Source organism: Zeus faber, assembly GCF_960531495.2.
Source record: "Zeus faber genome assembly, chromosome: 12".
Lineage (NCBI taxonomy): Eukaryota > Metazoa > Chordata > Actinopteri > Zeiformes > Zeidae > Zeus > Zeus faber.
Window position 1 is genome coordinate 24,467,843 of NC_137196.1, and position 12,465 is coordinate 24,480,307.

Genomic DNA, 12,465 nt, shown 5'->3' on the forward strand with positions numbered 1-12,465 from the left:
ACCTTTAAGGATACACATATTTTGCAGACTCCTAAAGTCTGCTTTGCTTCCCAAGCTTGAAGAATTATTTCTACTCAACAAATGGAAAAGAGTCCTAGTGCTGTGATCTGAGGAATCGCACCCATGGCTTTAGAAGACATTTGTAGCTTCAAGGGCAACACGCAGCTCAATCCCACTTCCTCCTGCACGCCTTTGGAGGACGCCGCCTCAGTCTCGTTCATAACAGGGTGGCGCAGCTTGGGATGGACTAGCTCTAAAAGATCTGAGAGAAACGCCAGAGTCCCTCTTGACTTTTTCCTCCCCTCGTTCACGGATTCAACCGTTTCCCCGCCCTCCATCCGTTCGATCTCGGTTCAAAGGCCCTTCCCTCTGGCTCATGGTACCACCACGTTGGGCTTCATCTTCCGGGGTGGTGTCGTCGCCGCAGCAGACACGCGTGCCAGCGCCGGGGGGCTGGTCGCCTGCCCGGACGTCCATAAGATCATCCCCATCCATTCGCACCTCGTGGTCACCTCTTCTGGCAGCGCTGCCGATTGCGTGCTGTGGGCCCGGATTTTGGGAAGAGAGATCCGACTGTACGAGCTGCGCCACGGGCGTCGCTTGTCCATAAGCGGCTCGGCGAAGCTCCTCGCCTTCATGCTGCATCCTTTTAAAGGGACCGACGTGTGCGTGGCCCTCACGTTGTGTGGCTGGGATAAGGCAGCGGGATGGACCGGTGGAAACGGGGCGGCGGGGGCAGCGGGGGCGACGGTTCCGTCCGGCGACACAACTCTGGCGCCACCGAAGGAGATGGGGCCGTCGTCCGCCACCGATGGGAGCCTCCCCGCCGCCGCCAGGGACCCAGAAGTCGCCGTCACGTGCCCCTCGGCCTCCCCCAACGCTGGCCCCCGGCTCATCTACGTGTGCAGCGATGGCACGCGGCTGCAGGGCGAGGTTTTCTCCGTGGGGTCGGGTTCTCCTTACGCCTACGGGGTCCTGGACGGAGGGCTCAGGCGGACCCTGCGCCAGGAGGAGGCTGTGACGCTGGCCCGGGAGGCTGTTTTCAGAGCCACTCACAGGGATGCCTACTCGGGGAATAACGTGGACCTCTGCTGCATCACAGACCAAGGGTGGAGCCGCAGGGAAAGGGAGAACCTGAAAGAGGAGTATTACAGAGAAATGCAGAGGACAGCAAAGACAGTGGAGGAAAGGGAAAGAACGACAAACTGATTCTCTGCAGAACTCGGTTTCAGTCTTTGATAAATGTGTATGATAGATAGATAGATAGATGGATAGATGATAGAATAATATATAGATAATAATAAAATGATGCAGTAGATTGATAATAAAACAATTTAATATAATATATACAATTTTTTACAATAATCCTAAAAAACGATTCACATTCTGATTTAAAAAGTCGGGCATGTGCGCACATATATATGAACTGTAGTGGGCGCTGTCTGCGGCTTCAACGCGACGTCACGGGCTTTTCTGACTGAACGGCGGAAGTGCGTCACTCGTCAGTTTCAAAGATGGCGCTCGCTAGTGTGTTGCACGGTGATTGTGCGGATTTTTCCTTCGATAACAATGAGAACTTTTTCGGCTTCGGCGGCGGACTGGGAGACGCCGATCTGGGCTGTGGCGCTGCATCGGGAGGAAACCTCAGCTTTGCCGTGAAAACCGCGCTGGCGGACGATGACGGGGTCGAGAGGAAGATTGAGTTTCTCCACGGGACCACCACGTTAGCCTTCAAAGTAAGCTAGCCGAACGCCTTGTTCGCCGCGGAATAAACTCGGTGAACTAAGTACGTCGTCTCATGGCAGCGTCCACGTCTTAGTGTTTGGAGCAGTATATTCTTTCCCAATACTCGTGTACTGTTGACGTATATATTTGTCTGTGGCTGGTGCTCACTCAGCGAACTGCTGGCTCACGGAGGATGACTGCTGTGATTTATAATGGTTTAAATAGTTTTCAGGTGGACATAAAGAAACCTATGTTTTGGGTCTGCTCTCAAGCCACTCGTATTCTATTCAACTTGGCCTAAGCATTGATGCCATTTAATTAGGTATGTTTATTGACAGTAGGGTTGTCACGATCGTTCATTTTGTTTGACGAAATTGTCATGCAAATAATTGCAATCGACAATTTGCCTTTTTTGTTAATTCATTTTATGCTACTACAATAGTGAAGTAAAATAAAAGTAATAAACACATGCCTACCCAGTGAAGCAGAGCCCATTATTGTTGTTATAGGTTGGAATCTAAAAATGTATCTTGACACTCAATTTTCCCCAACTCAACGGATGGAAATGCACCGAATCCACATTCTATTTATGAACGTTTCTGGTTTTGATTTAAAATGTCCCTTTTAGTTTGGATGGGATATATAATTGTGGTAAATTTAGGGTGTTGAGTGTTATTGAGTTATTGATATACACTGTGTATATCCCTCTAAGCCCTACATATGTACGCCACTGCTCATCACACCGTTTCCCTTTTCAGTTCCAGCATGGGGTCATCGTTGCTGTGGACTCCAGGGCGACTGCAGGCTCCTACATCGCCTCCCAGACGGTGAAGAAGGTTATTGAGATCAACCCCTATCTACTAGGAACCATGGCTGGAGGAGCTGCAGATTGTAGCTTCTGGGAACGTCTGCTGGCCCGCCAGTGTCGCATCTACGAGCTTCGCAACAAAGAGCGCATCTCTGTAGCGGCAGCCTCCAAGCTGCTGGCCAACATGGTCTACCAGTACAAGGGCATGGGCCTCAGCATGGGAACCATGGTGTGCGGCTGGGACAAGAGAGGACCAGGTAAATTATGTCTCTGTGCCAGACCTTACTGAGCATCAGTGATTGCATTTGTTAGTTGTTTTTTGACTGAATGATGATGGTAGACATAATAATAATTATTTTTATGCATTTTACATCTAAACTACACTGTAAAAGCAGTGACAGCTTAAAACAGCACTGAGAAAGCAGTAAGAATATGCACATGCTATTAAGAACAAGAAAGTCGAAAATTGGCAAAGTGGGAACTAAAATCAAGCCACAATAGGGGTCTGAGCTAATACGATAGAGCTCGGTGATAATCCAAAATAATCTGCAAATAAGTGTGCTTAAATTAAGATTTAAAAACCTCAATAGTCTACAACAAAAAATACAACTCTACTAACCCCTGTGAGATAGTTATGTCATTGCAGTAATGTATAGAATTAAATTGTGGGAATCAACAATCCAGTTGATAGGCTGAATGGCTTCCCACATAAGCAATTAAACGTGTGGCCAGTAAGTATATCAAAGGTACTGTGCAGCCAAACCTATGGTTTGTTTTCTTTGGTCAAAATCATGCAGGAAATATACACTGTTGCATCTAGATAGTCTTTTATCGACTTTGTTCAATTGTCAATCTGGTCACTCAAGCTTGTTTTAATCATAAATTAATCTAGTTGGTTGAAGGCCAGTTAACAAATACCAATTGACAAACACAAACTAATGGGTATTAAATAAGATGCTTTATTCTTATTTTTGTTTACATTTTTGAACGTTCTCTTCATTATATTCTTGTTTCATGTGATCTTATGTACCTCATCATTGCTCCACTACTGCTGAAAACTTAACAACAATTTACAAAGATGTACTGCCCCTTTCTGCTCAATTTCAGCAGACAGCCATAACAACTTATTTTCCTCTACATCTTAAAAGAAATTTTCCATTTTATTTAAATTCTATTTGAAGATTGTCATACAAGTAATTGTCATTAACAATAAAAAAAAAAGTAAGCCTATTTTATTTAAGTCATATCTAACTTTTGCGTATTGGCATTGAAGATTGGAATGTAAAGATTTGGGTTGACTAAGTTTTCCTTAACTCCACTGATGGATTTTACATTTTGTCACTCTAAGAAGTATTTCACAAAATGTTTGTGATCTGCTGAAATAATTACAATCTGGAAATGATGTAATAATTGTGACAGCATTATTCCTGATTTTCATACATATATTTAGCTTCTCACTTTTCTTTAGCGAGTTAAGAGCCGGAATGGCAGTTGCAATTTTCTTCCACTAGATGGTACTGCAGCACTCCTTAATTATCACATTTAATTTCTACTGGAGCTGTGGTAGTGTGTTTTTTTTTTTTTTTTTTTTTTTATGTCATGCAGTAAGAAGCCGTATATCACGCCGGTGTGCTTAAAGAGGTCGCCACAGTGACACTTTAATGGGAAATCGATGAGGCTGGGACTGCCGGCCAGTGAAAGAGCGGAGTAGTGATGGACACTGGGTCTCGGCCCTGAACAATTGGGTCGCATGTATAATGCCGCTACCCTCCGTCTGATCGATGGCGCCTTTGTCAAAGAAGCCGCGAAGGTCTGTCAGAACAATGGCGGAATTGGGCCAGCCAACGCAAATGATGTATTAAATTCTTATCAACTTAATTGTGGAAATAATCATTCCAGTATATGTTCAATAAAAGCCCCGCCTCTGCCCACATAACACAAGTGATTGAATGGAGAGGTAAATGTCATGTAAATTAAATCAATCGCGATTAGGGGGAGAAGCTCATTAACCAGCCACAATTGCATCAAGAGCGCTTATTCTGCTGATGGAGTGTCTAAGCTAGAACACTAAATAAATTAAATAAAAGGCACATTGAGGAGCGTGACAAATACAGCTGTAAGTAATAATGTTAAATGTTATGACACTAGTAATCAGAGTGTAGTTAGTGTCAGGCAGCTTGATATTGGATTAGCTGTGGAGGAGGGATCTCTGACTCTGCTGCACGGCGCCCTCTGCCGCTCGATTTCTTTAAACAAAATGGATGTGAGGAAGCATGATGGAGTTGGCGCAATAGAATTAACCCTCTGGCTGTTTTAACATAAGTCACCCCACTGCCACCCCATTCCATCTATTTCTGGTCAGCCCTTTGAAAGTCTGTATCGGTAACTATAAGATATTAGAATTACTACTCATACTGTGTTAAAGCTCTTAACCAGCTTACCTCCTAATCATTTTTACAAACGATACACTTACATTCATTAATTTACAATGCTCACCCCACATTTCACTGAAACTAGACCATTTGTAAAAAGAAAAAAAAAAAAATACATAATGTATTATTCTGAATATAGCAAGGACCACATTGGGGATTCGTTATAAAACGTGGGTGCATTGCCACTGTTTTTCAGCTTCTCCACCGTGAAGCAGGCAGCGTTTTTGGTTTATTTTATTCACCCCCCCTCCCCTCCTCTACTCCCCCATCACCCTGGAGCCAGTGGTGTGTTGTAGTGAAAAGGGCAGACGACAGACAGATGCAAGCTCTTTCAGTGCCAGCTTGCCAGCCAACCAGCTAACCAGCCATCAAGCCCTACCCTCAACCGCCTCTGAAACCTGTCAATCCAGCCAGTTGCAGCAGACGGTGTTTGGGGAGGAGAAAAAAAAGGGAAAAAGATCTGCTTATCCACCTGTCACTTGATTGATGGAGTGGAAGAAGCCTGTCTTGCCTGCTTGTGCCAGAATGATCCACCATCCATGCAGCGTGCCACCGTCTCTGCTTCTTGGGCCTCATGAATCCGCTGTTTCCCTTTTTTATGTTTTCCAAGCGTTCGCCGCAGTGCCCACTTCTTGTGTATCCGACATCACTGCTTATGATGCATAGACCCCCGAGCAATATCATAGCCTGAAAGGCTCCAGGTGTGTTAGGGAGTGAAGTGTTCTTCTGGTGCTGCGGTGCCTTGATATTGAAGCTCTCTAAAGAGGTTCCGTCTTCCTGTCAACGTTGGCACTCATCACAAGAGCCTACCTTTTAAAGAACCTTCTCTTCCTGGTCATTATGTTTTTTTTAATGGCTGCCTTACAAATTTCAAGAGACGCTCACAGGCCTCCAAATGGCAAATTACCCCCGGTTCATAGGCAAGCACAGAGTGATTATCATGTAGAGCTGATGACTGGCTGAAGAAAATGCAATTAGCCAGTTAAAATAAATTCTGAGTGCAAAGTCTCTATTATCAAAAAGTAGTTTGTTTTGCATGGGAACTGTGTTTGCAATGAGGTCCAATCCGAGGGCTTTTCAAAATGTAAATTTTTCACATGAGATTGTTTACACGTTGTGGTTATTACACAATTGTCAGGTTGTCATTTTCACAGGTTTGGGTGCTGTGACGCGTTGGAGAAGTGTGCTCCGTGTTTCTCAAGCTGCCTTTTCTAATGTTTTTCTCAAGTTGCCTTTTTGCCATCTGTAGGTTGGTGGTGAGCAAGCTCGCAGGCTGTTGTCAGTCACCAGCTCCTCGTCACTCGCCACTGATGAGGCCTGGCGAGTGTGTCATAGTGTGGAACAGAAGAGTCTTGCACGTGTCCACAAACCGCAGTGCGGAGCAAACTGTCTCTCACAGGTCCACTGGACCATCCTGCACAAGTCGTGTGTGTGTGTGTGTGTGTGTGTGTGTGTGTGTGTGTGTGTGTGTGTGTGTGTGTGTGTGTGTGTGTGTGTGTGTGTGTGTGTGTGTGTGTGTGTGTGTGTGTGTGTGTGTGTGTGTGTGTGTGTGTGTGGCATGCGCGTACATGGCAAGCCATAGAAAATATGCGAAGCCACGTCTGACAGTCAATATGGATGCGCTTTGTCCTTTGAAGAAAATAGGATGTGAGTTTGGCGTTATTTGCCGTCAAACCCTTTTTGAAGGGACTGAGATGAGGTCACCTACGCAGCTCAGTTTACAGGTCGATAGTTAATTTTTGGTGTGTTTGCAGGGATCAATAAGTCCGGTAGCCAGGGAGCGGGTGGTGGACGGTGTTTTGGCCCCTGCGCCTTGTCAGCAGGTTCCGCCGCTGGCCTCCTTTTACTTAGATAGGATGCAGCTGTTGGATTCTGCCGGCCCTGTTTCACTTGGAGAGCATGCAGCTAGTGTGTGCGTGTGCGTGTGAGAAATGTAGGCAGTTTTCCTGACACAGCTCCACACCTGAGTCAGGGGGAACGACGTCTCCCTCCTGCCACCGCTGCCCTTCCCTTCTGGTACTGACCATTTTCCTCCTCGCCCCTTCCCTCCACCCTGGCAGGACTTTACTACGTCGACTCTGAGGGGAACCGGGTGTGCGGGGACCTGTTCGCGGTGGGCTCCGGCTCCATGTACGCCTATGGCGTGATAGACAGCGGCCTGCGGCAGGACCTGAGCGTGGAGGAGGCCTGCGAGCTGGGCCGCCGGGCGATCTACCAGGCCACCTACCGAGACGCCTACAGCGGAGGGCAGGTCAACCTTTACCACGTCCACAGCGAGGGCTGGACCCGGGTGTCTCAGGACGACGTGCTCATGCTGCACCAGCAATACAAGGAGCAAGCATAGAAAAAACAGGTTTTTTTTCTTTATTTTTTTTGGGGGGGGTGTAAAGAAAGAAGGTATCTAGGAAGTTGTTTTTTTATGTTGGGTAAATGTGGCTAGGACTGAAGTATGTGCAGGAAGTGGTGTTTATCTGCCCATTTCTTCCCCACAGAGATAAGAAATTGACTTGTTGAGAATTAAAAGCGTAACATTTTACAAACAAAACAATATTTTGGCTGCAAGTACACCACACACAGTTTAACTGGAGGGAGTGCGGCTTGTGTTGCAGGGGGTGTACGTGGTGGGGGTTGGGTGATGAGTCAAATACTGCTCAGTAGTGTAGGAGTAGTGAGTTGTCTGCCCTACATAGATTTCACTTGAATATGTAACCTGGAAAATGACATCCTCATTCTCAATAAAGCCTGCATTGTATTTTCAAAAAGAATGCGTGTGCAATTTGTCCTTGTTATGCTCTCTTTTGCTGCGGTAGTCCTGTTTAACCATGTGCAGTTATGTGCATGTTGTTATTCCAAGCTCCTTTTACAAGGGTTTTATTTAATTTGTTTGTTTACATTTCGGTCATCTGTTCCCACAGCTGTTTGCTATGCGGAGATGCATTCACAGACCCTTTATGTCTGCTGTATGTTCTGCCTTTATTAGTGGGGAGTAGTGTCCGTCTAAATGGCACTATTTAATTGCATAGCATCAGCTGCAGTAATTGTGCTTCCTGAGTTGTAGCGGCGTGTTTTCCTTTCCTCATTGACAATGTTCCTCCCCTCGCCTTGCACAAATTCTTCTTTTAATTGCATGAAAGCGAAGTCTAAGGAGGATGGGGTGGGGGGGATTTATTTTTTATTTTTATGTCCTGCCCGACACACTCAGCCTCTCAGCCCACAGTGTTATACCTCACCCTGCCGTTGTGTTTCACTGTGTAATGACTTGCAGTGGCAGTCTGTGCCCCTCCAGCAGTTTTTATGGTTTGGAATAAACACTAATAAAGGCAATGGGTAGACATCTAAGGCCTCTGTGCCTCCAAGCCGTGGTTAAAAACTAGTTTCACAGGTGACTAGTTGGCAGATGGAATAGAAATAAGATTAAGATAAATTAAAATGCGCTTGTATCTCCTGCCATGGTGCTCTTGGGAATAGAAGTCATTGGAGGCACATAGAATCAATACGGTGTTATTTCTTGCAAATAAGAGAGATGTTAAAAGTATATTGCAAATACTACTAATGTGTGTATGTGCAGAAGTTGTGGGTTAAAGAGTTAATGTTTATAATGCTAAGTATCAGAATCCTGAGTTGTATTCCCAGGCATTACTCACTCACTCGCTTGTGTGTTCTAAAGATTAAAAGAAAAGGTACGCTTCCACTCAATAAAATATAATATATTTTACAATATGTCCAATTGAAAGGGCAGAACATAGCACCGGCAGCTTGTGAGAAGTGCTGGTGCGCAAGATAAAAAGTCCTGTTATGCCAAAGAGTAAAACGTAGAAGTGTCGGTGCTGCATACTGGTGCGCACCAGCCCACTTCAAGCACTGCTTTTAATACTGCTAAACATCTAACGGGGCCCTTTTGTGCAGCGGGTACAAAGGCCGTCCTTGATTAAGTAAATCCTGTTTTGCAGCCTATAATTTCATATAACAGCTTGATAATTGTTTTTGTGCTTTAATTATTGGTATTGTCAAAGTTAAATGTGAGCCTACAATTGTTCTAAACAATATCAACATTCACATTCTGATTCATATTTTCAACAGTAAATTAGATCAAGGCATTTATAAAAACCTCTATGTGTATATACACCACTGGCAGTTTCTGTGACCTCCGGCACAGAGACAGGGACACGGGGGTTGTGGAAAACACAAGTTTATTGCGGAGCGGGGGCTTGATGGCACAAGCCCTGGAGCAGATGGACACAGGTCATGACAAGGGCTCCTCTCCTGAGTGAGTGTGGGGATGAGGGTTTTACCTGTCGCTTGTTAGACCAACCAACGGGCAACAGGTATGCAGCCACTCTGATCCTGGATCCCCAATTACCTAGATCCAGGTAAGGTGTGGCTGCTCAAACCACACCATCCCCACACCACAACCACAGTGGGGGACGATTTTGGAGTCCCTTACGTGTGATCCCTTTTGTTAACTCTTATCTCTTAAGATTATTTTGTTAAAAAAAAAAAAAAAAGGTTATGATACTTTTGGAGCTCTCTTTGCAGATGTGAAGGCTGCCCTTGTGCTGTGCACATGAATCCAGCACAGATCAGTGGTGACTGTGGTTGCAGTCTCTAACCATCCTGGACTGGTTGTGTTGCTGACCATATCTACTAGAGGCTCTTAGCTCTGCCATGCACGAGCACAATAGACTCAATGCTCATACTTATTAGTTAAAGCGGGCCTATTATACTTTTCCTTATTTTCTGTCAAATATATAATGTTGGAATGCCAGATGTTCATGCAGTACTAGACGTGGCCAAAGTGTCAAATATTGAGGCTGACTAATGACGGAAATAGGGGCTTGGCTCCTCCTTCACAATTAAAGATACACACACACACACACTGAAACAGCCCATTTTGGAACAGTTGGGGTTTAGAGGCATGTCACAATGGCTCGAACGCATAATAATAATGATCTCAGTGGTATGTTCGGCAAAAATATTAACAGGTGTAAAAAGGACCATAATAGGTCCCATTTCAACATACCATCTTCTATAGTATAACCTCATTCTTGCCATATAATGCCGTCAAATGTTTCTCACTGCGCGTCCATTGCAGGAAGGATCTTTCTGAGGATTCTTTTTCCACCCCGAGGGGTTTTCTGGGAGTTTTTCCTTGCCCAAGTGGTTAAGACTAGGGGATGCTGTTGATTTACATGTGAAAATTGCGACGCTTGTGAAGCCCTTTGAGACACTGCTGTGATTAAGGGCTATATAAATAAATCTTGGCTTGACTTTTTTAAGCTGGCACCTCCTAATAAGCAGCCATTCAATGTATTTGCGTGACGCATGTGCATGTGACGCTCCTCTCTGTGCCGTTTCCATCGCCGGTGGCGGGGTCCGGCCTTTCCCGTTGAGGATGCAAAGATCGGGCACACACAAGAAGTGAAAGGCTGCAGTGCTGCCTTTGTGGTCGGGTAAACGGACGAATATGGATGAACATTCACAAATAAATAGCAGCGCCCTTGGATGGAAAACCATCCCCATCACCTCAAGTTAAAAAAAAAAGTTAAACTTTAGAGCGAAGACAAGGGTGAAAGAAATCTTATAGTTTTGAAATAAACTTTTGGACTTTCTTGGCAATGGAATTCACCCAACACAGACAATCAATTAATTATTCATTTAGCCTGGAGTGTGGCCCCTCCCACCTGCCCTCGCGTTCCACCCAGTCGCCGCGAATGGGTATGCTACTATTCTATGGGATGTCCACACAGACTGTGGATGTGTTGACTGAATTTCCAAAATTTGGCCTGATCTGGCACTGCCAAGTCGTCCGCTGTCTGCATGCGGATTTCGCCGCGTCAAAGGGTATTTTAACGGCACCAATTCTCCGTACCGGCTTTTTTATTTATTTTTTAATTTTTTTTATTAATTTTACAAAGCTTCTCATCAAGAAAATCCTGGCGGCACTGGGGAGTCGTGACAAAGTGAAAGAAAATAATATCGCTGTTTTTTTTAGTTTTTTTTTTTAACCTAAATGAGACGGACCGCAATGAAAAAGACCAGCTGGCGACTGGAAGGTGCCAGTGTGAGGATTTTCACACTGACGGAAAATAACCTCTTTTTGCCCACGTTGTGCCATCTGTCAGGTGGTTGTATGTGATTTTGATACCAGAGACCAGATCATAGCCGAACACTGTCCTAAGGGTGGCCTGACATCCTTTTGGATCTAGACATATATCCCACGAGAGGTATTAATTTGATATAAAGTAGGGCTTTGTGATTCTATTTCCAGAGAGGAAAAACCCGGAGAGAAAAGAGAACGGGGAAAATCAACCTGGATCCTTTGGTGACAGAGCATTTTGAAGCTATTATTCCCCCCCCCCTGTTGATGCTGGGTCCCGGTGGAAAACAAATGAGAAGTATATTTGGCTAGGGTAATGACTCCTGGCTTGCTGCCTCTTGTCCACCCTGAAGCCTCTCCGGATGTCATATAATCAACACACCCGGGTCCTTAACTGTGTGCCGGCTCTTCTGACAAACAACAACGCTGGCGCGGAGATAATTGCGTTTGCGCTCCCCGCGCGTCCCTTTCCCCGCCGACGCGTGAGGCAACCGCTGCCTCTCCTTTTTTTTTTTTTTTTTTGGAGAGGTGCTGTTTTTCTGTCCCTGGTGACGACGGCCGCGCTCCTGTCATTGCCGCTGCATCTACTCCACGGCTGCCCGGCTCTACCCGTGCTAGATCTACGCCCACCCCCAAAACAATGTTTTGGCAATTGCTTTTTTTTTTTTTTTTTTTTTCTTTTTGACGCCATTAATTCAGTGACGCGAATGAATAAAGCCTGGCAGAGTAAACAGTGTGGCCCTTGAGCCCCGGCCAATCTGACTCACTGCTTGTAGGCACTTAGGAGCTCCTGACAACACCACTATCTGTGCTTGATGATGATCGCCAGGGCGATGCCGGGGATAAGGGCGGTGATAGTCCTCCGTTATTAGCGCAGTCTGTCCCTTAAGTTGCCAGAAGCGGAAACTGTTTATCCCCGGTCATGACACCTGACTGTATAAATGGGGCCTGTCCGTTTGTTTAATCGTCACCGTCGCCCGGGCACGGCCTCCCAGGCAAACGGGAAGAGAGGTTTTTGCGGAGACCGCGCGGCTCAAGACGCGGCGGCTAGAGCGATGGCCCCGGTGCCACGGTCACTCCACTTACTCCCATGTGGCTGCTGGCTCTTCTCATATTGCACACTCCGCTTTAATACGTGCTGACTAGTTCCCCCGGGACTGAGAGAAGAAGAAGAAGAAGAAGAAGTAGAGGAGAAGAAGTAAAATGGCCCGACTGCGATGTTTCATGGTGGCGCGTGGGATTTCTCCGCTTCCCGGACGGTTGAACCTCAGTGTTTATTTTTATTTTTTTTCCTTCTCTGGGGCTGTGTGGATCCGTTACAAAATCCAATCCGAAAGCCATTCCTTGTCTCGGCTTTCACCGTGTGTGCTGACACGCCGTGGACAAAATTAATATTTCCATCT

General features: G+C 45.8%; 2 protein-coding genes across 2 annotated transcripts; both read left to right on the forward strand.

Moving 5' to 3' along the window:
• Positions 1-123: 123 nt before the first annotated feature.
• Positions 124-1,209, forward strand: psmb11a (proteasome 20S subunit beta 11a; the record flags this gene model as incomplete). The annotated part of the gene is made up of 2 exons (XM_080010476.1): positions 124-699; positions 880-1,209. 2 exons carry the CDS (start codon positions 124-126, stop codon positions 1,207-1,209), a joined length of 906 nt encoding a protein of 301 aa, XP_079866602.1.
• Positions 1,210-1,513: 304 nt separating this feature from the next.
• On the forward strand, positions 1,514-7,730 carry psmb5 (proteasome 20S subunit beta 5). Its single transcript, XM_080011675.1, has 3 exons — positions 1,514-1,736; positions 2,484-2,790; positions 7,026-7,730. Exons 1-3 carry the CDS (start codon positions 1,515-1,517, stop codon positions 7,307-7,309), a joined length of 813 nt encoding a protein of 270 aa, XP_079867801.1. The 5' UTR covers position 1,514; the 3' UTR covers positions 7,310-7,730.
• Positions 7,731-12,465: the final 4,735 nt, after the last annotated feature.

Coding starts and splice junctions, on each gene's coding strand:
- psmb5 (XM_080011675.1), top strand. CDS start 1,515: ATGGCGCTCGCTAGTGTGTTGCACGGTGATTGTGCGGATTTTTCCTTC. Junction 1,737..2,483: donor CCACCACGTTAGCCTTCAAA/GTAAGCTAGCCG, acceptor TTCCCTTTTCAG/TTCCAGCATGGGGTCATCGT. Junction 2,791..7,025: donor CTGGGACAAGAGAGGACCAG/GTAAATTATGTC, acceptor CCACCCTGGCAG/GACTTTACTACGTCGACTCT.